Raw genomic sequence first — 25,740 nt, 5'->3', positions numbered from 1 at the left:
GAAAGTGATGAACTTGAACAGGGAAAGGGCATCACATGATATCAATAGGTGATCAATATCAAGATGCATCACATTTACAGGGGAAAACAAAAACTGAAGCCACATTTTACTTGGTTTTCCGGAGACAAGAAACTGATAACCAATGAAAGGAATTGTTATACGCTGAAAAGTATTCTCCTTTCTTTCCTAAATATCCACAACATGCACCAAACCAAAATTCTCTAAAAATCATATATGTAAATTTGATTTGATACAAAAGGAGAATAATTGAAACTCTAAGCACGTCAGCCAAGCAAACATGCACAATCTCCTACCCGTTCCAAGATTATCAAAATAGTTTTAATAATCCTGTAGATCCTTTGAGATACCAAAGGAAAAAAAATGAAGAAATAGGAGGAGGAGGAAAAAAATCATTATCCATGTGAAACCACTAAGATAATTGAGTGTGTGTGTGATGTGTGCATGATGTGTTGGGTGTGTGTGCTTGCTTTTATTGTGTGCCTGCCTGTAAACAACAAAATACATGGCTAATCAAATCCTTGCCAAAGCCTGCATGGTTTTAGAATATATGACAAAGTAACAAGAAATACAACTGATAATGCAGAAAGATGTTTTCAAAATCCATACTCAAACTCATCTACTTAATAAAATTTGGTTTAGGGTAAAGTATTGACCTTAATTACAGCATTCATATGTGAGACTGAAATATTTGTATAATTGCTAAAGAAATGCTATTGTCATAATAGACCAATTGCAATCAGAACATGTTGGAGCTGAAGTGACACTATAACTAAACATTCAAAAAGTAAGGGATTCATAAACTTTATGAAAAACAAAGTAGCCAATTTTTCCCCTTCCTGTGGAAAGTGAAGACCAAAAGCATAAACTAAAAAAACAAATAGAGATATCAAGCTATGCCTGTTGATCTGCCATAGAGCTTGCAAGTGGTTATTTTTCCCCAAGCATCTTATGAACAAATGTCGAGGGATGTAACCAATATTTATAACTTTTGTTTACACCTCATCCTGTTTTTCTTCCCCTCTTGACAACATTTCTTAAACCAACATGATTGTACTTGTTTGATTTCTGTCTTATCCAAATAATAGAAAAGAAAATCTGCAATATTTATGCTCCTTCACTTTAAGAACTTTTGTGTTCCACCTATTTGGCTAGACAAGGATTAAAACCAACCAGAAGTGTAAATCATGCAATCAAAGATCAGAAAAAATCATTGTGCAACAACTATCAAACAATAAAAAGAACATACCTAACCAACTAGCAAAAGCTAAATACTGCAACCTCTGAGCATGAACAGGGATTTCATTGGCTATATCATGATGAATAATAGGAAAAAAGGGAGGCCAATTTCTGTCATCAGCGGGGACACCAGCTGAATTTGAACATTGGAACAAATTCAAAATCTTAGTAAATGGAAAACAGAAACACAGATAAATCATACTCCATTGTCAGACAGCTTACCACTGGCAACAGCATCTTCTCTGCGTTTGATATCCTACAAGGACAAGCTAATGAGTACCATGCACAAGTAACATGCTGAATGCCAAGTTTACAAGCAGTAACCAAGTATAGTTAAAATGATTCTACTAACCAAGTTAACATCATCTCAAATTGACTCAATTTTTTTCAAGCTTGACTGAGTTTAGCTTTCAAGTACAACAAAGGCAAAGAAAAACAGCACTGATAAAATATTTTCCCAAGAACAGCCATGATTAAATAAACTAGAAACGCACCCTTTCCCTCCTTTTAATATCTGCTTCCCAATCAGCAAGCTCCTTCTGTTTTTTCTTTGAATCCTGCCGGATTTAACCAAATGATGCAAATGCTTGACTTTTGGTAGCGACAAAGAAGATAAAATTGTATAAAATATATTCACTTCATTACATTCATTGAGTCCAAGGGTATATCAACAGTCGCGTCATGTTTTGGGCCAAAACCCAGAGTATTGCTGACAAATTGAGGAACACGCGACTTTGATCCAGGAGCAGCATTACCCTTCTGCAATTAACAAAACCAAATGGCATGATAAGACAACATATTGCAGTTGAGTACATGGGTAAAAGAGTGAAAATCACACGCATACAAACAGAAATTTAATTGCATACTCAATTGCCTTCCAACTCCCACACCACACGAAGCATGGCAGTAGCCAAAAGACCTTTATTAGACCAATTCTGAAGCATACAACATCCCTATTGAGCACTTCTTACTCGAATAAGGTTTCTGAATTTCCAATCGGAAGAGCTAGAATATTACTTTGTTGAGCTTTAATCACCCAATATACAAGGACAGGCACTTTGTAATGAACCAATCTTAGTATATCCATTTTGGAAATACAAAATGTTTTTAAAATGAAACAACTATATCAAAAAATGCCATAAGAAAGATAGAACCATATCTTAATATATCCATTTTGGAAAAAAAAAATGTTCTACTGCACAAAAGATACTAGGATCAAAACACTTCTTGCTGTATATACTGGTTAGCAGTCAGAAGAATCTATCATATAATGCCAAGACCAGGTCACGAGAGAAGTAACTTTTACGCATAAGAGAGGTGGTTTTTCCCAAGTATGATGCCTAATGTACTTCAATGTCACCATGGCACATAAATCACACCAGTATAGAAATATACCGTAATACATACATATATATTTGGAAAAAATACAAAAAATTTCCACCACACAAAAGATACTAGGATAAAAATCTTCTCCACACATATTACAGGACCATTCATTCAAATCCAACAACAAAATGATCAAAAACCCACTTTAGCATATTCATTAATTATATACCAAATAAAAAAATTAAGAGCAACAATAATACTTTCAAATTTAATTGAAACCTTATGTTGCTAACATAATTTAATTCTTATTTTATATCTTATAAAATTATTAGTTAACAGCCCCCTCCCCCCCAAAGCCAAAAAAAAAATCCCAAAAATCATTTATTTCAACTCCTATGTATTTTAGATTGCTTTAATTTTTTTTTTGGCTCCCTCCCCGTGGAATGGACTTACCCATCATCACCATTCCTCAATAATAAATTGCAAAAATGAACATTCAAAATTCAACTTCCTATTATTTAGGGGGGGAAAAATCACTTTCATATCATTCCCCATTGCATTAAACTAATCCCACATAAATCAAATTTCAACACCGGTTCAGATTTCGCGAAAATTCTGCCAATTCCAGACTATATACAACACAATAACCCCTCACCTACCTTGCAACAAACAAAATCCCATGACAACAATGCCCATCAATTTTTCATTTCAATTCCAAAATTACCGCACCAACAACCCCATCCTGAATTTTTCCAATTCCCAAACCTAAGCCAAAATTAGTAAAAACAATCCCACAATTCACGGCCAGATTTGAAATACTTAACAATTGAAAAACTCTAAAAATAGGCAGATCTAAGAAGGGCAACATTGGAATTCCGAAAAATACAGTGGCGGTTACCGAAAACGGATTGACTTCTTGCTCTTCTTCATCAAATGGATTTGGATCGCTACTCCGATTCATCGTCCTAAGTGAATTCAAAATATTTCCGGCAAAAATCAACCACAAAAAAACAGGAAAATGAATCTATACAGAATGAGAAAGGGAAATGTAGATATATGTATTGGTAGAGAGAGAGAGAGTGAGGAAGCGAGTACGGAGCACTTAAAACTACTCAGAGTGATTAGTGACGCAAATCCGATGCATCTCTCTGTTTGCTTGTGTATAACGCGGGAGCATCAACTAAGAATGTAACTGAGGTAGATTTACATTATTAACCCTGGAAGATGATCTGAATTACGGGGTGTGGCCCGTGTGGGTGATCTTTTTCGGTGAAGTTTTGCTATGGTGTGATGGGATTCTGTCAATTGTGAGAGTGTCTCGTGACTAATTGTGGACACGTGGGTTTATAATGATGTGTCATTCTGAGGCTATGAGGTGGGTGGTTTTATTGGTTGATTGGAGGTTAGGGTTGTTTTGTGTTGCGTAGAAGATTATGTCTACTGCGTTGCTGACGTGTAAAGCATTGCCAAAGACTGTTAAGGTGACGCAAGCAATTCAGGTAAGAAAGCAGGGAGTTCCTCAAGGGAAAAGTCGGTGAGGTGTCGTCAATGAGTGATTTTTTTTTTTTTCCTTTTTTTTCCCAATCGACGTAAATGTGACCGGCCATTTTGTTGTTGTACTTCTACCACCAAAAAAATAAAATTATTAAGAGTACATTTCACAATGAAAACAATATCAACTTTTGAATTGTTATTTGTAGAAAAAGCTTATAGTAGTAATTTAATGTATATAAAGTAAAAAATATTTGAAAAATATGTTTACGAAAAACGTAAAAAATTTTCTGTAGAAAATCAAAATCCAAACAAATTTGAGTATCTCTTCCAAAAAATTTTTGAAAAACTTATAACTACAGAAATCTCAATAAATTCTCCAAAGTTTTTGAAATACATATATTAAAATACCTAAAAATACACACACAAAAAATTTCCCTTGTTTCCTTTTTTGTTTTCCTCCCCACCATGACGTCTATTGTCGGTTACTCCTCTATTTTCTTTTCTTTTTTTTCCTTTCTTTCTTTCTCCTCCCCTCCCCCCCCTCCCCAAAAAAAAACTCTTTTTCATATTCCATAATTGGAATGACATTATTTTTGTAGCCAACATTTCGTGGTAACTAGTAAGTGATAAGTGCAACCTTAAATTTGTCATCCAACAAAAAGAAAAGAAAAGAAAAAAGAGAGAAATTTATGTCATCTTAGGCCTTGTTTGGACAGCCATTTTCCAAAGAAAAATTACTACGTTTTCAGTGAACACATTTTTTAATCACATTTTTACCTCATATATATCAAATTGCTACAGTATTTTTTCTACAAAAAAATCTAGAAAAATGTAGTCCAAACACAACCCAATCAGGTTGTGGAAGAAAATTGCGTCATGGTTGGACGAATCTATCAAACTTCTCCTCCATAATATAATTGAAAAATAAATATATTGCGTAAAAAAACACTGAATCATGGTCGATTTAAACAAAATTTATCAAACATGAATGTCCTTTTCATCTGTTTTGGATCTTGGGTGTGCCAGCTGGTGTCTGTATAGAGAGAGGAAATATGTTGCAGATTTCTTGGATAAAATGAGCTTAAACTTACAGCCTGGTTTGACTTGGGAAAAAATAAAAAAGACAAAGAAAAGTTGCAAGTATTCAATTTCACCAATCAAGAAAGATTAATCCATAAACAATTAGATTAGTCACCTAGCTTCACGTACTGTAAAATGCAAAACTAATATGCAAATGCGAGGTGCCTTCTGTCGGCAACCAAGTGCAAAAACACCCCATAGGATGACAGATACATTTACCACATAAAGAGAAGAAAAAATGTAAAAGAGAGAACCCTCTTCCATCTACAGTTGTTCAGCTCATCAAATGATTCTATTCATGGTCCTTTCTTTGAGCTCATTTTGCAAGCATTGCACCCCCACCAACCTAGCCTAGGGGGCCTATAGATGTGGATTCACCGCTAAGTTACAGATGAAGGCTCCAAGTATCCTGTCAGCCTTGTCAAAACTAAGGTGCAGACAAATCAAGACGAGACGAGTCAAACTTTGACATAATCAAGCTGAAACTCAACCTAAGTTTATGAAACTCAGATTCGAGTTTGAGCTCGACAAGTTCAAAATATAAGATTCAAACTCGACTCAAATTTGCGTCAAACTCGAGATCGAACTTAAAAAAAATAATTATTTTATTTTTAAAAAACGAATTTAGTATTTTTGAACTCGAGTTCGAACTCGAGTTTGACTTGATCAGCTTGAGCCCGACTCGAGCTTAATGTTAACTCGAGTTAAACATCGAACTCGAGTCGAGCTCAAACTCAAGCCACTCGCGAGCAGATCGTTTCGTTTGCAACCCTAGTCAAAATCGCAAATGCCATGCTAGTCCGAGAAAAAGCTGTCCTAGGGGTCTGCTTAGACTTATTATACCTTGAAGTTCATGCAATCATCTGATTTAGAAACTTCAAGTTTAATCCACATTCATGTTTCAGGCCAAATTACGAAAATATCTTGCTGGTCCAGTACAGTTGAGAATTAGATAGCCACGAGTCTTGTAATATGGGCCATCTCAAAGGTCATCAAGGTTGGTCAACTCATCATTGTCCCAGCAGATTGCTGGTAGCTCTTCTTCTGAGTTAGCTTCTGGAAGATCTGAAGCTTCTTCCAAGGCTTTTTCTAGAGCATCTGCCAAAGAAGGTTCCCATATACTGCGTTCACAGACTCTTTTATAAGTTCTATAGCATGCAGCTCTGAGACCTTCTGAGATCATGTCCTTGATAGGCTCGCAGTTTGTTCCACCAGAATTCATTACCTCCAAAAATCTCTCAGCAAAGCCAGGAGCCCAGAAAACAACAATTGCACAATTCCTATCGGCTAGTCGAACATCAATTTCTCCAGAGAACACTTCATGAGAACCTTTAAGCAGGCTCTTCAGCTTGCGAGCTGACATCATACCTCTAAATCCCCACAAGAACACCAAATTTGCAACACTAATTCTTCTAGTTTTTTCAGTTGAAATGTTTACATCATCATCTAAAAGATCTGATGAACTGATGAAGCAAGGATTGAAGACATTTGCATAGCATTCAAGGGTGGAGGAGGAAGTGGAATAATCAGCTTCCGGAGATTCTGGAACAATTCTCAATATTAAACAGAGCTTGGCAAATAACTCACTTATCCTTAGAACATCACGCCCATGAACCCTGACTTCATCTCCATCAACTAAAAGAACAAAATGTGACAAGTCAGGATTTGTAGAAACCATGCGATGACAGCAAGCCATGCAGAAAATAATAGCGCCAGGTCAAGTGCAAGCACAAAAATCCATTATGAAGATTCCTTTAGCAATTTCAGATACCTTGACCGATTCTAGAGGCCAAGCATCAGAGAAGTAATATGCATTGCGAACCACTACCGGTCAGACTAAATTTGATAAGTGACAAAAACCAAAAGAATACTCACTATGTTGAGGAATCTCCATGTGTAGCGGCCTAGTGAACCTTCTTTTCAAATATAAAATTGCTGCAGGTAGGTTGTTTACTTTATTCAGAGGACCAATTTCCCTCATAAGATGGTTGACATCAACTATATGAGAAAACACTGAACACAAGGAACTCCTAAATTCATCTACTGTTGAAGGCAATGGAGCTATGAACTTTGAATGGATAAATGCAAATTCTGCATGAAATCAGCAAAAGAAGGTGTCAAATAACAGTGGAAGCTGAAATGAAAGAAACATTACCACATAGAGACACAAACCATTGATAGCATTATGGGCTACGACTGGCTTCTGAGAAGTGGAAATCAAATCGACAACCTCCCTGAACCCACGAACCTGCATATTATGTTCCTCTTCCATGAGTTGTAGTTCCTTCTGCAAATTGAAAATCAAAACTCAGTAAAGCTGGTGGAACATCACCACACCATTTGGGACTAAAATCTCCTTGAAGATCTAGGATTCTTGACTATTATAATACTAAGCTTCAAGCAACGCTTAAATTTTCTTGAAGTGACAATTGACTCTTCCTGGATACCTCAAAAACGTTTTTGTCCTCGTTTGAACTGGTCAAAACAACCCGAATAGCCTGGCTACCACCTCCCTTTGCTGGAACCAATAATGGCACAAGATCAGTAAACTCATGTAACATCTGCAGACCACAAGCTATATTGAATAAGCATGAGCACAAATATTATAAACTCATCTAATTGCAACAGAGATTGAATAACTAGGCACCTAATAACACATAAACTCAATCTGTTCAAGCTTATTCACCTCCAGTATAAGCTGCACTTGACGTTCACTGCAGATATCTATGCTCAAGCTTGGTCTTGAGCCAAACACTTCACCTCCTGAGACTATTTTTCTCAAAGTACTAATCAAGTCATCTGCAAAAGCAGATGAAACAATAAATTTGTACATAAGTAGTTCAAAATATATTGTTTTGAAAAACATCAAATGCAATGACTGACATACTGCTCACCTTCAGTCTTCTTTTCTGAATCTTGACATGTACTTTTCCAGATTTTAATTCGAGATTTAATCCTGTCTACAAACATAGAATCAGCAACAGAATATACTGTAGGAGATTGAGACGGTTTCATATAGCTTCTAGGCAATGGGTTTCCAGTCCTATCTTTTGCAGCTAATTCTTGAGCTCTCGATAAGTATGTTATGCCTGTTCCAAGATAAAGAACCAAGGAGTAACTTTGCAATCAAGAATGATCCTCAGTATAGACACAACTAGTACAACAAGAATGTTAACAAAAGCTCGGAAGGTAGAATTAGGAACTTCTATTCCACCCATGGTTTATTTTCTTTGCAGAGGAGGGATGGGGGCTGTTAAACGTTATCTAGACGGGGAGAGTTTGGTTTTAATTTACTGATAGACAGAAGATTATTATGGTTAAGTTCAGAAATTCAAAGTAAAAAAGTATGCATAGTGGATAGCTATGCATAAATTAAATGAACAGTTGTATTTATCTTTTTTTTTTTTTGTTGGCGCCGGGGAGGGGGGGAGGCGGAATCTCAGCAGATATCCCCTCAGCCCCATCCATGCAAGCAAGAAACATTGAGGGAAAATACATAAAAATGATAAATCATGTCCCTGTTAAATTGTCTAAAAAAAATTCCTGCTAAATTTACTTACCATCATATATGCAGGCATTAAAATCAAAACCTTCTCGAGCCATAGCGGTTAAGTACGATGATTGACAGAAAAAGCTGTAAGAAGGCATCCCCATTTTTAACTCATCCCTGGGGAACAAATGAAAATTGTACCTACACCAAGTGACCAAGATTGGATGAACCACTGTAATTTTACTGTCTCAAGATTTATGAGCTATATGGCCAAACATTATCATTTTTTGGCTAGCCGTAAGCAACAACTAAGTCTGGCAAGCAACCAAAGAAATAGGCTGAAGGCATGCTCATGCAGATATGCAAGCAGAGCTCAAGCTTGTATTTACTGAAGAGTTATCCTCAAGAAGACACAGTTGACAAAATTTTGAACCTAAATAAGAACTTATTAGGAAGCTAAATGTCACAGAGAGCCACAAAAAATAAAAGAAGAATAAGTAAAATCAAACAATCTATCCTTCTCTTTTGCACCAATAAACAAATTAATCAGAATGACAAGAACCACACGAAACATGGCATTATGTGAGGCTTTCTTTGTCATATTGTCATTTGCTCGGATTACTTGGGCATGGCTGGAGTATTTCCTATTAGTTAATACATGATCATGACCTCTTCACTTGATCCCCTTCAGACAAAAAGATTATCGAACCTAATCAAACATCACTTGACTTTTCCACTTCAAGAAATCAGAGCTAGACCAAAGCATCGAAACCATAACATTTACACCCAACGTAGGGATATAAAGAACAGTCTTTATAACAGGATGAACTCCTTTTACCATGCCTATCGACCATACCATTAGATACATTAGAGCACCTAATATAACCTCAAAGCTCTACAACACCAAAAAGACCAAGCTATTGATGGTTCTAAAGATAAGCTACACATGTTTCCCTTTATAGGCAGAAACCTTCACAAATATCCAAGTTACACCAACTTTTTATAAGGGTTTACTCCATATACCATTATGAAATCATCTTGAATGCAATCTTGTTTGTGAAAGATATCAATTTCAACCAACAATCTTGAAAATTGGCTCCCCCACTTTCAAGTATGAACTACCAAAATTTGTCAAATGCGACAAACAAACTGAATCAATAAACTGCCCAAAAGAAAAAATCAAACTACAAATGCTATAAAGAAAACAAGGAGGGTCTTACGGGTGAGCAATAATCTTGGAAGATTTAACAGAAAAAGGGCAAACAGCAAACTGAAGGACCTGATACCTCTCGGCTGCATACTTAGCCTTAAGGTAAGCAACCTCAGCAGTATCAAAGGGCAAAACTTTTTGCCAAGGAGATGAAAAAGCACCAGTCTTTTGCAAAGAAACAGCAATAAAATCAGAATTAAAGATGTGGGTTTTGATCTCCTCTAACGCCTCTGCGAAGTTGGATTTTGTTACTTGCTTTATCGCCCATTTCTTGTTGTTGAGATTAGAGTTTTGATGGTGGGTTGGGTGGATTGAACGTTTTGGAACTTGGGTGCAGAGAAGGCGTCTCTGCAACAACATCGAAAGCTTTCTGCAAATGAGCAGGGATGGGTTTGGGGGAGTAGTGTTGGGGGGTTTGGGGTTTATGCTGTGTGGATTTCTCAGGCTTCTCTTCAGAAGGTGCTTACTAGTACTGCAGTTAGAAGGCGTGGTTCTGGTCCCTGTATTTCGAACCACGCCTGTATGACTTGACCCTTTTTTTGTTTGGAAGAAGAAGAAGACTTGAACCCTGTCTTGAGTTTAGGAGAGATAAGAGAAAGTTGTCTGGGGGAGTTTAGGAAAATGAGAGATGATTAAAAGAGAGGGTGAATTAAAAAAAAAGGTAAAAAAGAATTGTATCAACTAAAATCTAAGATTTGTCTAGCAATAGTTCAAAATATAATAAAATGTGTACGTGTACATCATTCAAGAACAATATGTTTTTCATAGAAGATGGATATTAAAATAATAATAGAAATTTATATTATAAAATGAATGATATATGGATAAAAATGACTATAATCGCATATTTTATTTGATTTCAAAATGAAATACTTACGAACATTATGCATTCGATTTGGTTATCTTTGTACAAAGATGTGAACACTTTTCACGAATCAAAATTTATTACGAAAGCCATTATTGGTGGCTTAATTGACTTTGTTGAATTTTGTGGAATTCATACTAAAAAAAAAATGTTGAGTGAGACTTATCTTTCTTAAAAGTGAACTTGTTGAACTTTTTGAAGTATTTCAGTGGAATCACTGTGTGTAAACTTCGTTTTGTAATCAGTTGTTTTCTCCTTTGCAATCTAACAAGTTTGGAATTAAGGTGCTATTGAAATCAATGACGGAGCCAAGAGGGGCTGATGGGGGTCATGGCCCCCCAAAGTTTTGAAAATTTTAATTTGTGTAAATATATGTGTAAAATAAATTTTGCCCCCCAAATTTTTTACAATTTTAGTTTATATTTATGAGAGTCTATATATATATATATATATATATATATATAAACCACCTTTGAATTAATTTTTTCTCCAAAAAATTATTTTTTCATACCTTTATAATTAAAGTTAATATTTGATGTTTTTGGATGTCATATATTTAAATAGATGAAAGTTATTCTGAACATAATATATATGATAATTTTGTTAGGAAAAATTTTGACCCTCCAGAGAAAAAAAATCTAGCTTCCATCGCTAATTGAAATGTTTGTAGGTGGGATTCATTCAATGATGAGAATATGATACGTAGTCTTTTTTTGTTTTTTTCTTACTATATTTGGTTGGCATGGATAAAAAATGAAAATGGGTTAGTGATCGTTAATTTTGTGAATGATTATGAGAAAAAAAATACATTGTGACAATAAGACGCGTAAAATTGTGGATTTCTCAGGTTTCTTTTCAGAAGGCACTTACTGGTACTGTAGCTAAGAAAAATTGTTTATTAGCTGATTTAACTATTCTAGAATTGATTAGGGATGCCTTGTTACAGCTTTTTCTGTCAATCATCGTACGTACTTGACAGCTATGGCTCGAGAAGATTTTGATTTTAATGCCTGCATATATGATGGTAAGTAAATTTAACAGGAATTTTTCGTTAGACAAATTAACGGGGACATGATTCATCATTTTTATGTTTTTTCCCTCAATGTTTCTTGCTTGCATGGATGGGGCTGAGATAGAATGATTGGAGTGCATTCAAGTCCTTCGCCTGCTGCTTCCAGGGCAACTGGGCGTAAGTTCTCCTGCTAACTCTGCTCCTAGAGGCAGAAGCATAACTTCCCGGGAATTAAATTAATGCGCCCGATACGCGAATTGCATCGCCGGCGCTGAAGCTACGAGTGAAGTTCAGAGTTTACTACTTTTGTCTGAGAATTTGAGATTGCCTGCACTAGAAAAGATCATGAACCCAAGTAATTCTAACTAGCAAAATAACAAGAAATAAAGTAATGAACTTGCAACTCTTGTACAATGGATTACAAAAACAAAAACTGACGATCGATCCTAACTTTTTTTATTATTATTATTTTTTTAACAATCCTAACTTGCTATAACGTAACATAGGCCTTTCTGATTGAACTACTTTCTCCTCTCGTCGGCGTTTTGGCCTTCATCGGAAATTGGCAATGAGGAGAGAGAGAGCATATGGACCTCAGGATGAGGCCCTCTATAATTTCAAAAAAATGGAAAAACAAATAAATAAAGAACTCCTTATAGTAAGCAAAGCATGTGTAAATTGTAATACAGTGTATTTGATGAGATTTTGCCAAGATCAAAAGTAATTTTGAAATTTTTTAATATTCAAATTCAATCTGCATAAGAAGCTCGCTCGTTAGATGGAATTATGTACTCCTTGACGTTCGGTAATTTAACTATTCTGGGTTAATTTTTATTACATTGATAGTGTGAACAATCGTAACGCAGTATGTTATACGTGTAAATGAATTTAAAAAAATTTTTACACTAACAGCTTAAAGAAAAGTTACTTTAAAATTTCTTTTTCTTATAGGGATTGAGACATTGAGATCATTGTAAAGTGCAATCAATGGTTTAAATCATAGTATGAAATTGAAAAAGCTCATATTGCTTTTGTTACATGTTCAAATAGTGGCATGCTAGTCAAATAGTGAAAACTGGTACTGTTGGTATCAAGTACGCAACAACACATAACGGAATTTTATTACCAGCATTATATCGCATCTTAGAAAGAATTCAAGTTTCTTAAAAATTTATTGCTTCAGTGAATGGAACCGGACGAAAATTGAAACTCACCCAATCTTAAATAAATGGTTATTTATTAGCAAAACAAAAAAAAAACAATTAATATAAGCTAAGATGGGCTCAATTAATATTGATGCATGACTGTGTCTGATGTGTCTATATATATAATTATATATATTATATACAGCACTAATGGAGCACAAAATCCCTTAATTAAGAATCAAAGATGAGGAATTCTTTGGCCATTATTTTGATTTTTTACTTGGTTCAGACAGCCCACGTTTATGCTTGGTTCGATCAATATAAAGTCGTTTTATACAATTCTATGAGTAATGGGAACTTAGAGCATCATTGCCAATCTAAAGATACTGATTTTGGATGGAAAACTTTGGGACCTGGACAAAACTTCAGCTGGACGTTCAAGGAGAATATTTTTCGAAGCACTCTATATTTCTGCAGGTTTCGTGCTTGTGGAGGCGAAAAGGCGTTGGATGTTTTTAACAAGCGCATAGCTGATGTCCGGTGCCCTAAAACTCGCGTCTGCCTCTACAGCATCTCAGGACGAAGTATCCTAAATTGCAGAAGGGGTCCATGAAACAAGTAAAATAACACTGCTATATAATATTATGTGTTTTCATTTTCGCCAAATTACTTCAATAATAATTATGGCATCTTGATTTGTATGAAAAATCTGTTATACAAGAAACAAGATTAATAAAACTTTCACCTCATATACAGTAAGATTAATATAGACATTTTGGTTTTCCACCACAGTAGCCAAAAAATTTTTTTTTTTTAAAAGGGCTTTTGCAAAGATTTCATGCATAGAGGAAAAAAACGAATACGTATAAAACCGAAGAATTGGTGTTGAGGGGAAAAAATATATAAGAACTTGAAGCGAATTGCTTCATGCAATCTTTATTTACTTTTTTTGCCTTTGTCAATATTAACCGAAGAAATATTTAAGAATCTTAATATCTTATTCGAACTGTGTTGCATTCTTGTTTCAATTCCTTCTAACCAAACGAGAAATGAAGAGTCAAAATTAATTTTGAGAAGATTGAGAATTTGAGATTGACTGCACTAGAAATGATCATGAACCCAAAGTAATTTTAACTGGTAAGATACTAAGGAATAAAGTGATGAACTTGCAACCTTGAACAATGGATTACAAAAGCTAAATTTTATTTTACGATCTGAATTTCTTCTTCTTCTTCTTCTTCAACTTTTTTTCAATACTAAATCCACAATTGGTATAACTTTTAATACTAATACTACAAATTATCAATGATCGTACAAGTTATTAATATATTAGGAATGTAGATTATATTTAGATTGTGGGGGTGTGAATTCAGCCCAACCTTTTTTTTTTTCTCACAATCCTAACTTGCTATAACGTACTGATCCTTTCTTTTTTTATTGTTCTACTTGCTCCTTTCTGCGGTGTTTTGGCCTTCATCGGTGTTCTGTCGGTAGTCTATAGTAAAATTAATTTTTACTACTATTAGATTGATAATGTAGGCATGACGTCATGTGTACTCATAAGAGAATTGTAAAAATTTACAGTAATAGCGCAAGAAAAATTGATTTGAGTTCCTTTTTCAAAATTAATTTAGCATCAGGATTATTCGTAACCTGGAAGGAATTCAAGTTTATCAAAAATTTAATTGCTTTAGTGTATTGAAACGGCCGAAAATTGAAACTCAGCCAATCTGTCCATTGTTTTCTATATTGGCAAACCAAAAACAATTAATATTGCTAAGATGGGCTCAATTAATATTGATCCATGACTGTGGCTGGTGTGTAAATATAGAGCACAAAATTCCTTGACATGAATCATAGATGAGCTATAGTGCTGTATGTATGGACTCGGAGCACGGACGGTTGCAGGTGCAACCGTCCCGGGCAATTTTGGTCATTATCAACTGCGCGTAACTTTTTTTGTACATCGTGTAACTTTTTTTTCACATGATGTATTTTCAGAACAGATAGTGGTGGGCCCCACACTTGGCGCGAAAATCGAGTTATATGGTGTAATCTCAGCCGCACAAAATTTTGAGGGCAAATCTTGGCCCTCCCAAATCCCGAATGTATTGTAGGACTGCACCTTGGGTCATAATTCTGATTCTTTCCCTGGTTCAGACCGTACTTTCCTTGGCTGATGCCTCGCTTAGTCTATATACAGTAGTTATATTCAATTATATAAAAGATCAGCCCTTGGCGGTGCATTGCAAATCTAAGATGCTACTGATATTGGATGGAAAACTCTAAAAAATAATCAGCAGTTTAGATGGACGGTCAGGGAATATATTTTTGGAACTACTCTATATTTTTGCAGGTTTCGTGCTTGTAAAGCTACAAACGATTCGAGTCGAGTTAAATTTTGGTCTAATCAAACCAAATTTTAACTTAGTTTTATTAAACTTAAACTCGAACTCGAACTGCCAATTTAAAATTGAGTCATGTTCGAGCTCGAAAAAATAAAAATATAATTATTTTTTTTAAAAAAATAAAATAATATTTTTTCTTAATAAATAATAAAATATTAGAGATATATGTAATTTTATTATTAAAATAAAAATAATATATTTATTTATTTATTTATACTCGAACTCATGAATCGACTCGCAAACTAATAAGTTTAATGTTTTTTAGCTAGAACTCGAGATCGAATTCGATTTGGCCAGGTCGAACTCGATTCATTTGCAGCCCTACATGCTTGTGGTGAAGAAATGGTGTTTGATGTTTTTAACAAGACAATAGCTCCCGATTGTGGTTACGTGTGCTTCTACGAATTCATGGAGAGAAGTTACTTACACCCTCAACAAGTCGATTGAGGATCCACCCTCAAGTCATGCAACTCTTCCCGGAAAAGGAGCAGTAGCCACGGCATGGGCTCAACATTCCGACCCAGATAGTAATACACTGAAATGCAGAAGGCGCTCATAAAATTGAAATACTAATTAATTATGTCTTCATCACCGTCACATTACTTCATTATGACATCTTTGTTATGAAAAATTATTTATATTTGTTATGAAAAAAAAAATATGTATAAAACCTTCGACCAGAGAAATAAGAACTTGAAAGTTAACGTTGAGAGAGTAAATTATGGAGCAAGTGGTTTAATGTGAATTCCATTGAGTGCTTTTTCTTTTTTCTACAAGTTCTAAACAAGAATTTCTAATTGCCAATTATCAAAAAGATTTGGATATGTTAATGGTTGCATTAGGCATAAGTCATTTCAGATGAAGTATTCCTCATTACTTTAATTAGTATATATATATATATATATATATATATGTATGAAAGTAGCTATTTCAATTACAACTGTTTCTTACTCTACGTGGCATATCTAATTGAAGACCGTGCTAAGGCACAGACAAGATTCTAGTTATATTTAATCCACCCAAATTAAACTATTCTATAAGTGTATACTTGTGTGCCCGACGCTTAATTTTAACAATTACTAATCGTTATCGATACCGAGTTGCACCCTCCTTTCAATTCCCTCTAATCAAACGAGAAACTAATGATTCAAAATTCTAAGAAGATTGAGATTGTGTTTTTCACAAGAAAAGATCAAGAACCCAAAAAAAAAAAATTCTAACTTAGTAATAAGAAAAGGAAAAAGCTAATTGATGAACTTGCAACTCTTGTACAATGGATTACAAAAAAAAAAAAATTTATTTCACAATCCTAACTTGCTATGACGTAGCCCATTCTGATTGTTCTACTTTCTCCTTTCGGCGATCGTCTTGCCTTCATCGGAAATTCGGAATTCAGAAATAGCATTTGGACCGAAGGATGAGGCCCTTGAGGAGAGCCGCCTATCGGTACTCTGTAGTTTGAAAAATGAAAACAAGAAGAAGAAAAACAATAATAAAGAACTCTTCATAAAAAAAAAGAAAAAAAAAAGCATAATGCGGTATCAGTAATTTGATGGTTTTTAGATATTTGAATTTGTAATTTTAATGAGTAGTGACTACTGAGTAGTTAGATGGTGGTGGATTCTTTTTGTGGTTCTCAGAAGGATTCTTGCCCGATTTCTACAAACTACTATCTGTTTTCGTCAATGAAGATTCTTTGTTTTTTTGGGCTTCAAAAAAAAGATTTCAAATTCATTCTTAAACTTTGCTTCATAATCGTAACCGAAATTAAAATACAAGTTTTAAAGTTCACTTTTTTTTTTTAATCTTTTCATTTCTGATCAAAAGAAAAGGAAGACATCGGAGATTCAAAAAGAAAGGCAAAAAAAAAAAAAATTTACTCACTCGTCGGGACGTTTTGACAACAATTTTCGAGCAGTCGAAATCTCAAATCAAAAGAGAATAATGACAATCCACAGCAGATTGAACGCCATAGCTAATGCTGCTTTCCTCCCCATCCCTTGTTCTTCTTCCCTGTATAAAGCTGTTTAGAATCAACGCTTAATAAGTTTGGGCCTTAATCCCTCTCCCATTTTGTGCTTATGTACGGATGTGCTATGGTATGTAACCGACAAAACATTTCCCCTTACGTCTTAAGATCATCCAGGAAAAGAGGGACTCTCAAGTCTTCCATAGACGAGATGCACGGCGGCATACGGAGAAAACAAAACACTGCCCATTTATATTAGTGTGGAAAAAGAAATCTTGTGTTTTGATTAGAGCTGACAATTATACCCAATAACCCATCTAACCCACCCACTAATTTGAGAGGTTGGGTTGGATAAGTTGGGTATTGAATAATAAAAATTCACATATATTTTGGACGGTTTGAGTATTTGTGTTGGACACCCATTACCCAACTTAAGTTAAAAAAATCAAAAAACAAATTAAAATCAAGAAACAAAAAAAGACCAGCGACTATGTAATGAAGCCAAATGTTAGATCAAGCAAAACATTCCCCGGCCAAGTTTTATTCAACAGACTTGTCCAAGTCTTATCTATAGTTGGCTTCCTATTCGGTGGCTTGAGCTTTTCTATAATATATACACATTAGCAGAGTAGTATTTGCAATTTGTGAATTGTTGCTAAGTAATAATTGCAGACATCATATCATATCATATTAGAAATTAGATTTTTTTTTAAACATTTTTTCAGGCGTACTACTTTAATTATCATGGTGGCATCCTAATGTGCATCCTAAACTATATTGAAGCCAAACCAGATTAGCTAAAAAACCCTGCAACACAAGCACCGGTAGAATTTTAGTTCTTTACTCAACCCTTGTGCATTAGGAATCTGTGGAACCATTTACTGGTTTATAACAACATTTCTTCTAACATTGGGTTCATGAAGTTGGCAGATTTCTTTGAAGGCAAGTGCAAGAGATGTCTGCAAGTTCTTTGAAAGCATTGAGCCTAGTAGCTCTGAGAGGATGAGAACTTTTTGAGTTTTGACAATACAACTAGTCGAATATTATATTTTGTTTCTTGTTCTGTGAATGTATCTATTCGTTTCTTTTGTGTTTATTTTTTGGGTCAAAATTTTAGTTTATAACTTTCTTTAAATCGTGATTGGAACTTTTATTAGACTAGAAATGTGTCCGGAATAGCTAATGCTAAATCAAGTAACAAGACTTAGAAAATTGTATATTGGTATGTCAATTTTCATGTTATATCCAACTTGGACCAAAATTGTTGCTTTGGTCTCTTAGTTTGGACCAAAGCTATACCCAGTTTGAAAGTCCTTACTTATATAAAAAATAGTAAGTTCATCCAAATAGTTTAAATAGTTAGTATGTGTGTGTATTTGTGAAAGTATATTAGTGTGTATTGTAATGTGTTTGTATGTGTAAAAGTAACGTATTTCGAAAGAGCTTAAGAAGTGAGTGTATGTTTGTGTCTGTGAGTGTTTTAGTCTGTGAAAATATGTCTATCTATGTGAAAATGTATTTATATGTGTGAATTTTTTTTTTTTTGTATGTGAAAATGTATTTGAGAGAGTTTATATGTCAAAATCTATTAATTAATATATTAGGTCATATTTGGGTCATGGGTTTGAGATGACCCAATATAACCCAACCCAAAATTAACTCAATCTAAAGTTGGGCGGTGGGTGTAATCCATTTAAATGAGAACGTAATATCAACCCGCCCAATTGTCAGGTATAGTTTTGATAGACCGTATACCAAGATTTCAGATATATATATACACACATACTTTTGCTACGGTAGATTAGTCTTCCACAAAGAAAAAAAATAAAATTTACGCAGATATCATACACAAGAAAAAAGTTGGTCGCCAAAATTTTTTTTCTTTTAAAAATGTATCCAAGAGTGGTGAAGTATTAAAAGTGAAGGGAGAATTGTAATTTTGATCCCCAATCCATAGTGTATGCGAGTAATTAGTCCCCAATCTATTTCGAAAATCAATTTTGGTCCCCAATTTATTCAATTTTGCACTAAAAATGGACAATTGACGGAATTTCTTCAATTTCAACCGAAACCAAGTTATGTGAGATCACGTGCCAGCACCTAAAACCTCTTTTCCAATTTTTAAATTTCTGAAACACGTTTTTTAATATTTTCAGCTTTCTCTTGCCTTTTGCCTTATTAAACAAAGACATGAAAAAGCTAAATTTCACTAATCAAGTAGTGGAGCCCACCAAAAAGGTTGAAAATCAGAAAAAAGAAACATTTGCTCTCGTATCTCTCAACCTTGGTCTCTTCAGCAAAAAGAACAACGAACCCTAAGAGCCAAAATCAAGAATCAAAATGTGAAAAAATAAGGAAAAATCTGGTAGAATTCAGTCAAGCTGAAGCTCCTGGTGGCTTTACGAAGCAGAAATGGCAGCGAGATCTAAGGAAATGAACAAACTGGTAGCACCTAATTATCGTATGTGATTTTGCCTTCTCTTTCGGGGGTTCCCTCGCCAATGCTATTTGTACTTTGGGGGACAAAAAATCTATATTAAGTCTTTATTCCTCATTCTGGCAAAAAGCCCTACAAAAATTTGTCATTTGTGATGTGGTCCCGTGTCTATATTGTCAGTTATCATGCTAGTCCATATTTAGTGTAGTGGGACTTATTTTTCTGGAATTGATGGTCCTTGTCTTTGAATCTTTGCTAAAGTATGCTTTTCATATTGTCGGTTTGCTAGGTTTACTATTTCTGTCATCTAAATTATGGCCTGTGTTGTTTGTTTGTTGGTTTTGTTTCTTTTTATTTTTTAAATATAGGCAGTAATAGCACGGAAGTGACTATGAAGTGTCACTTATGGGGAAAATGTGAAACTGAACCTGATGTTCATTATGAGGGAGGTGAATTAAGGGTGTTTGATCATGTAGAAGTCACAGGTATAAGCCTTTATGAAATGGATAGAATGTTAGAAAGTCAGATTGGGCTATAGGTGACAAAAAGTACCACATTTTGATAGAGGAACATGGCTTCCATTTGTTAAAGCATGATAGAGAATTGCATCCCTATTATGTTGATCAATTTGACTATGGAAGGATAGTTGATTTGTACATAGAGGTTTCTTTTAGTGAGTTATTAGCATCACAGTGGGGGTCTGATGTTGATGATGAAGATTTTGTATTAGAAGATAAAGATGATGAATCTGATAGTGAATATATAGGGGGTTCTGATTCTGGAGAATTCTCAGGAAAAGATTCAGATTATGAGCAAAATTCTGATGACAATGACTATGAAGAAAATGTTGATCAGAATTTAGAATGGTTAGGGGTAGAAATCACAGGAAAGAGCAGCTTAAGAGGAATGAAAAAAAGGAATGTGTGGAGGAAACTAGGGGACAAACGGTGAGTAATTCTGATTCTGATGATGACAACTCCAACATAGATGTTGCACCAGATTTAGGTTCAGACATTGATAGTCTCCAAGGTTATGATAAAGAGGGTCATTCAAGGCCCCCCTATGTATGATCCCAAGGATGCAGATAACCCCAAACTTGAACTTAGGCAGATATTTACCACATTCAAGGAGTTTAAAGAGGCAGTTAGAATCTGGAATATCAAGCGGGGTAGACCATTTAAATTTATCGAGAGTGACACCATCAGATTTAGGGCAATTTGTCCTAAAAAAGGATGTGATTGGTGCATATATGGTAAGAAGATGAAAGGTGATGATAGATTGGAAGTTAGAATTCCAGCAGAAGTTCAAGTGTGGGTTTTTATATCATAACAAGAGTGTCAAATCTGGGTGGGTGGGCAGAAAATATGTTAACGCGTTTAGGGAGAATCCCAAGCTGGATTATGCTAGTTTCAAAAACCTGGTAATAAAAGAGAACATGTGTTATTTGAGTAGATATCAAGGCTATAGAGCTAAAAAAATTGGCAAGGAGTTAGCCCAAGGTAGTGATATGGACCAGTACAATAAGTTATCGAAGTATATCAATGAAATCTTGAGAAGTAACCCAGGTAGTACTGTAGTAATGAAGGTGGCAGAAGACTACTGTGATTCAGTCACCAAATAAGGAAAATTTCAAAGATTGTACATGTGCTTTGCTGGGGTGAAAAAAGGATATTTAGAAGCTTGCAGGCTTGTGTTTGGGTTAGATGGGACTTTTCTCAAAGATGCGGCTGGTGGAGTATTACTGACAGCAATTGGAGTTGATCCAAATAATGGTTTGTATCCAATTGCTTATGCAACAACTGAGGGAGAAGCTAAGGATTTCTAGATTTGGTTTCTTACTTTACTTAAGGAGGATCTAAAAATTGAAAAAAACTATGAATGGACCCTCATGAGTGACAAGCAGAAGGGCATAATTCAGGCATGTGAAACAGTTTTTCCAGGGGCTGATCATAGATTTTGTGTGAAGCATATGCATAGCAATATGGTAGCTGCTGGATTCAAAGGGATAGCCATGTGGCAAGCTCTATGGAAAGCAGCTAAGACAACTACTCATACACAATTCATAAGAAGAATGAAAGCCATAGCAGAATTGGATGTTGATGCAATCAAGTGGTTAGAGGACAAGAATCCAGCAGAGTGGAGTAGATCACACTTCAGAACATTCCCTAAATGTGATATGTTGTTGAATAACATATGTGAATCATTTAACAGCAAAATATTAGATGCCAGGGAAGGGTCTATTGTTGTCATGATGGAGGCATTAAGGCATTTTGTCATGAAAAAAATACAAGAAAATAGAGATAGAGTTAGGAAAAAGTGGAGTAAATTTGATTTCTGTCCAAAAATTAGAAAAAAGATGAGTGTCAATATTGACATGGCAACTTACTATGTGCCTTACAAATCAAACGATGTCAGTTTTGAAGTTGCCTGTCCTTATGGTGAAAAATGGGCAGTCAACATTGAGGATAGGTCTTGCTCATGCAGGAAATGAGATTTGACAGGAATACCATGTGCTCATGCAATTTCAGCTTTGTGGATTGCTATAAAGGACCCTATGCAGTACATTGACGAGGCTACAGTACAAAACCCCAGCTGCCATTTTTCATCCCATTTCCCACCCATTTTTGGGCATTTTTATTTCCCTTTAAACTCTTCAGTACCAAGCCACGTAGCCCCAATCCTAATTGACAAGAAGGTTCCAGATTTAAGCCATCCAATAGCTCCAAAAAACCCACAAAAAACCTCAGTTTTCATCTACACCACTGTTGCTAGGTTAAGAGGGGTGTTTGGTGCCTATAAAAGGCCACAAAATGCAACAAGAGAGAGCAGAGAGAGTAGAGGCGGCGGATAAAGAAAAGAACAGCAAGAAAGGAGAGAAATTTGAGAAAAAAGAAGAGAAAAAGAGGGTAGAAAATTCTGGTGAGGAACTTGAGCCAGGGTTGGAGAGTTGTCGATTTTGCTACCAAAATCCGATCCCGAATCTAAGTCTTTTAGGTAGTTTTTTGTCATCTGCACTATCTACACTTGTAGTAGTGTAATCTTTGTTAGAAAACGTCTCCAAAAAACATCTCTAGTTGACCCAAATTTCGGCTCAAAAATTGCCCGTCATCAGCCCTTGAAGAATTCCTGCAACAAAGGAATTGGTTCCCCCCCTGCAATTGCTCACATCTGGGTTTACTTCTCGTGCGGGTTTCATGCTTTTTTCTGCCTTCTAAAGTGCAAAAGGTAACCTCTTTCCATCTTTTTTGCCCACATATCATCGGATCTGTGTCAAGAATGCTAAAATTTTCCTTGGTGCGTTTTGTCCTTTGCGGTTTTCTTCCTCTTATGGTAGTCCTTCAGTTGGAGATTTAGTGCATATTTTGCTGTTTGTCCTTGTATTTGAAAGAGATATTTGATGATTAATGATTGGGTTAAAAGATATCGTCTGAAACTGCATGAACATGGCTCTAATGTTGGTTGCCTGGGTTTGATGAGCTTTCGGTTGCAGTGAAGAAGAAGTCGTCGAAGGCTGCACGTTGTTTTTTAAAAACAATTTCACTTTAGCCCCTGAAGTTCTACATAATGCTACTCTGGCCTGAAAACTTCTGCAATCGAATCATTTCTACCCTTATTAAGTTCCAATCCTCTTTTTCACATTTTAAATACATTTTCTAGCAGATTATTTCTGGGATTTAGAGTATAATCAGTCTTTAATGAATTTTAGTAGATTTTTATCTTGTTGAGTTTAGTAAAAATAGTTGAAGATTTGGACTGAGGTTTGTTTGGTTGGGTTTTGGTGTAAAAATCTGGTCTATTTTGCTTGGGAATGGAATAACCAAAAGTTGGTTATTCCATGAACATGGCTCTAATGTTGGTCCTTGAACTTTATTTTTATTCCATTTTGACCCCTAAATTTTATAATAATTACAATTGACCTCTATAATTTTCTTATTTTCTAATTTGGTCCTTACTTGTTTTAATTTCTTAAATATATGTTGATTATCTTCCTTAATTAGTAATTATGCTTCATTTAAATACTCTAATTGATAAAATTCATGATTATTTCCATTTCTTTACATATTATTGTTTTTAATTAAATTGGTGCCTTGATGATTTATGTTAATTTTGGAGTTAAATAGGACAAATCCACACCCCACTTAGCTACTACGTCAAGGTAGGTATCTTCTTGTGTTATTTTAAATCCTCCTATGTGCTCCTATGTGTGTAATTGGATGATTTTTGAATGTTTTTTTTATTTATTTATTCACTTTATTTGTTTTTAATTTTGTATATTTATTTTAATTTAATTTTTTATTATTTGAGAGGCATTTAAATGCCAAATTGTAATAGTTAGGGGGGGTTCAAGACATGTATTTAGATAGAATATGTAATAGTTAGATAGTTATTTTATTATTTTATTCTTTCCCCCTCTTAGATTGTAGTTAGGGCTCCTAAATGTAATAGTTAGATCTCTATTTGCTTTTATTTGCTTGTGTGTTTACGTGTTTACTCACTTTCTTAGGGTTTTTGCATCTAGATATCATACTTATGTGCTATGTGCTATATGTGATTTATGTATTTACTTGCTTTTATTATGTTTATATGATTTATCTAATTATAATAAATGCATGACATCACCACTCTAGTCCAACGCTAGTTGTGGCCCTTTTTCCTGATTACGTCAACACACTAATTCAATGCTAGGTGTGACCCTTTGTTTCGATTTTTCACTAGTCCAACGCTAGTGAGAACTTATAGATATGGGTTAGTCCAACGCTAAACCCTTAAGGACCAATCACGCATTAAATCATGTTTGTGTGACAAATCATTACATTTCATGCGTATTTTCTACTTTTTTAGGATACTTATCATTTTTGCATGATATTGCCCCTAATAAATACTCCTTATCCCTATGTATAAAATATAACATTTAGATTTGTATCTCATTTAGAAAAAAATTAGAAATAGGTTAGACCATTTGCTTGACCAAAATTAGGAGAATTAACCCTTCAAATATGGGACATGGACGAGTATGACTTTTAGCCTTAGCACCCTCGTATATCCTTGATAAAAAAGAAAATCTAGTCACGAATCTTAGCTCCCCGCACCCGTTATGAAGCATTCATTTAGGTCATATATATTTGTATATCATTATTTTCTTTTCTTTCCTTCGAGTATCATATTTTGTATATTCGTGACTTCTTCAAAGAGTCACTCATTGGGCATCACAATTAATGTGATTTGTACCAATTAAACTTCGAAGAGATATTCTGGCCCCAATACATTAGGTCTAGGTTTGCATTCATATAGTAACGTCCAAATGTGATAGGTTTTTAGGTTAAATTAAGAAAATTTTCGACTAAATCTCACAACTAGCTTTGGTTAGGTTGAAAGGGTGCATTGGATTTCATCCTTGCCTTCCCTTTTTTCAATTGTGACTCCCGAGCCCATTGCTCTTGATTTTCGAAGATTTGGGGTCGTTTAAAAGGGATTTTCTCTACTTTTTATTAGAAATACATTTTTGGGTGACTTGGTACATCTTAACTCAATATCAAGCGGCGACTCCTATTTTTTCTTTAAAACCCTTTTTAGACTTTTATTTTTGGGTCAAAATCGTCATATTTTTTAAGTCCCATTTAGACCCATTTCTTTCTTTATTCTCTAAAAATTAAAAAACTCATTTTTCAATCAAATTAATCAAAATTCATTTTTATAAACCCGTAAAATCAAAATTAATTAAAATTTATTTTTACAACCGTAATTTTATTTTTTTCACAAAAATGGGGCACGACATATATATATATATATATATATGTATGAAAGTAGCTATTTTAATCAGAATTATTTTTTACTCCTATGTGTCATATCTAATTGAAGACTGTGCTAAGGCACAAGCAAAATTCTAGTTATATTTAATCCACCCAAATTAAACTATTCGTTAAGTATATACTGGTGTGCCAGACACTTAATTTTAACAATGAATAATCGTTGTCGACACCGAGTTGCACTCTCCTTTCAATTCCCTCTAATCAAATGAGAAACTAATGATTCAAAATTCTAAGAAG

General features: G+C 34.7%; 2 protein-coding genes across 5 annotated transcripts; both read right to left on the bottom strand.

The window, feature by feature from the left end:
* Window positions 1-1,196: 1,196 nt before the first annotated feature.
* On the bottom strand, window positions 1,197-3,720 carry LOC113780927 (secretory carrier-associated membrane protein 4-like). 2 transcript variants are annotated; one of them, XM_027326711.1, is made up of 5 exons: window positions 3,482-3,720; window positions 1,903-2,016; window positions 1,752-1,817; window positions 1,480-1,513; window positions 1,197-1,390 (listed from the first exon to the last, which is right to left on the bottom strand). In XM_027326711.1, the coding sequence occupies exons 1-5, from the start codon at window positions 3,542-3,544 to the stop codon at window positions 1,212-1,214; spliced, it is 456 nt and encodes a 151-aa protein (XP_027182512.1). In that variant the 5' UTR covers window positions 3,545-3,720; the 3' UTR covers window positions 1,197-1,211. The 2 variants fall into 2 exon arrangements, with proteins under 2 accessions (XP_027182512.1, XP_027182513.1); XM_027326712.1 differs by having other exon boundaries at window positions 1,752-1,814.
* A 2,186-nt stretch (window positions 3,721-5,906) lies between these two features.
* On the bottom strand, window positions 5,907-10,384 carry LOC113780992 (poly(A)-specific ribonuclease PARN-like). 3 transcript variants are annotated; one of them, XM_027326808.1, is made up of 8 exons: window positions 9,868-10,384; window positions 8,718-8,848; window positions 8,052-8,246; window positions 7,844-7,956; window positions 7,605-7,718; window positions 7,330-7,444; window positions 7,033-7,248; window positions 5,907-6,792 (listed from the first exon to the last, which is right to left on the bottom strand). In XM_027326808.1, the coding sequence occupies exons 1-8, from the start codon at window positions 10,215-10,217 to the stop codon at window positions 6,140-6,142; spliced, it is 1,887 nt and encodes a 628-aa protein (XP_027182609.1). In that variant the 5' UTR covers window positions 10,218-10,384; the 3' UTR covers window positions 5,907-6,139. The 3 variants fall into 3 exon arrangements, with proteins under 3 accessions (XP_027182609.1, XP_027182611.1, XP_027182610.1); XM_027326810.1 differs by having other exon boundaries at window positions 8,052-8,117; XM_027326809.1 differs by having other exon boundaries at window positions 9,934-10,384.
* Window positions 10,385-25,740: the final 15,356 nt, after the last annotated feature.

The sequence above is a fragment of the Coffea eugenioides genome, chromosome 8, assembly GCF_003713205.1.
Source record: "Coffea eugenioides isolate CCC68of chromosome 8, Ceug_1.0, whole genome shotgun sequence".
NCBI lineage: Eukaryota > Viridiplantae > Streptophyta > Magnoliopsida > Gentianales > Rubiaceae > Coffea > Coffea eugenioides.
Note: the sequence above shows the minus strand (reverse complement) of the source record. Positions and strands in the feature narration are given on the sequence as shown.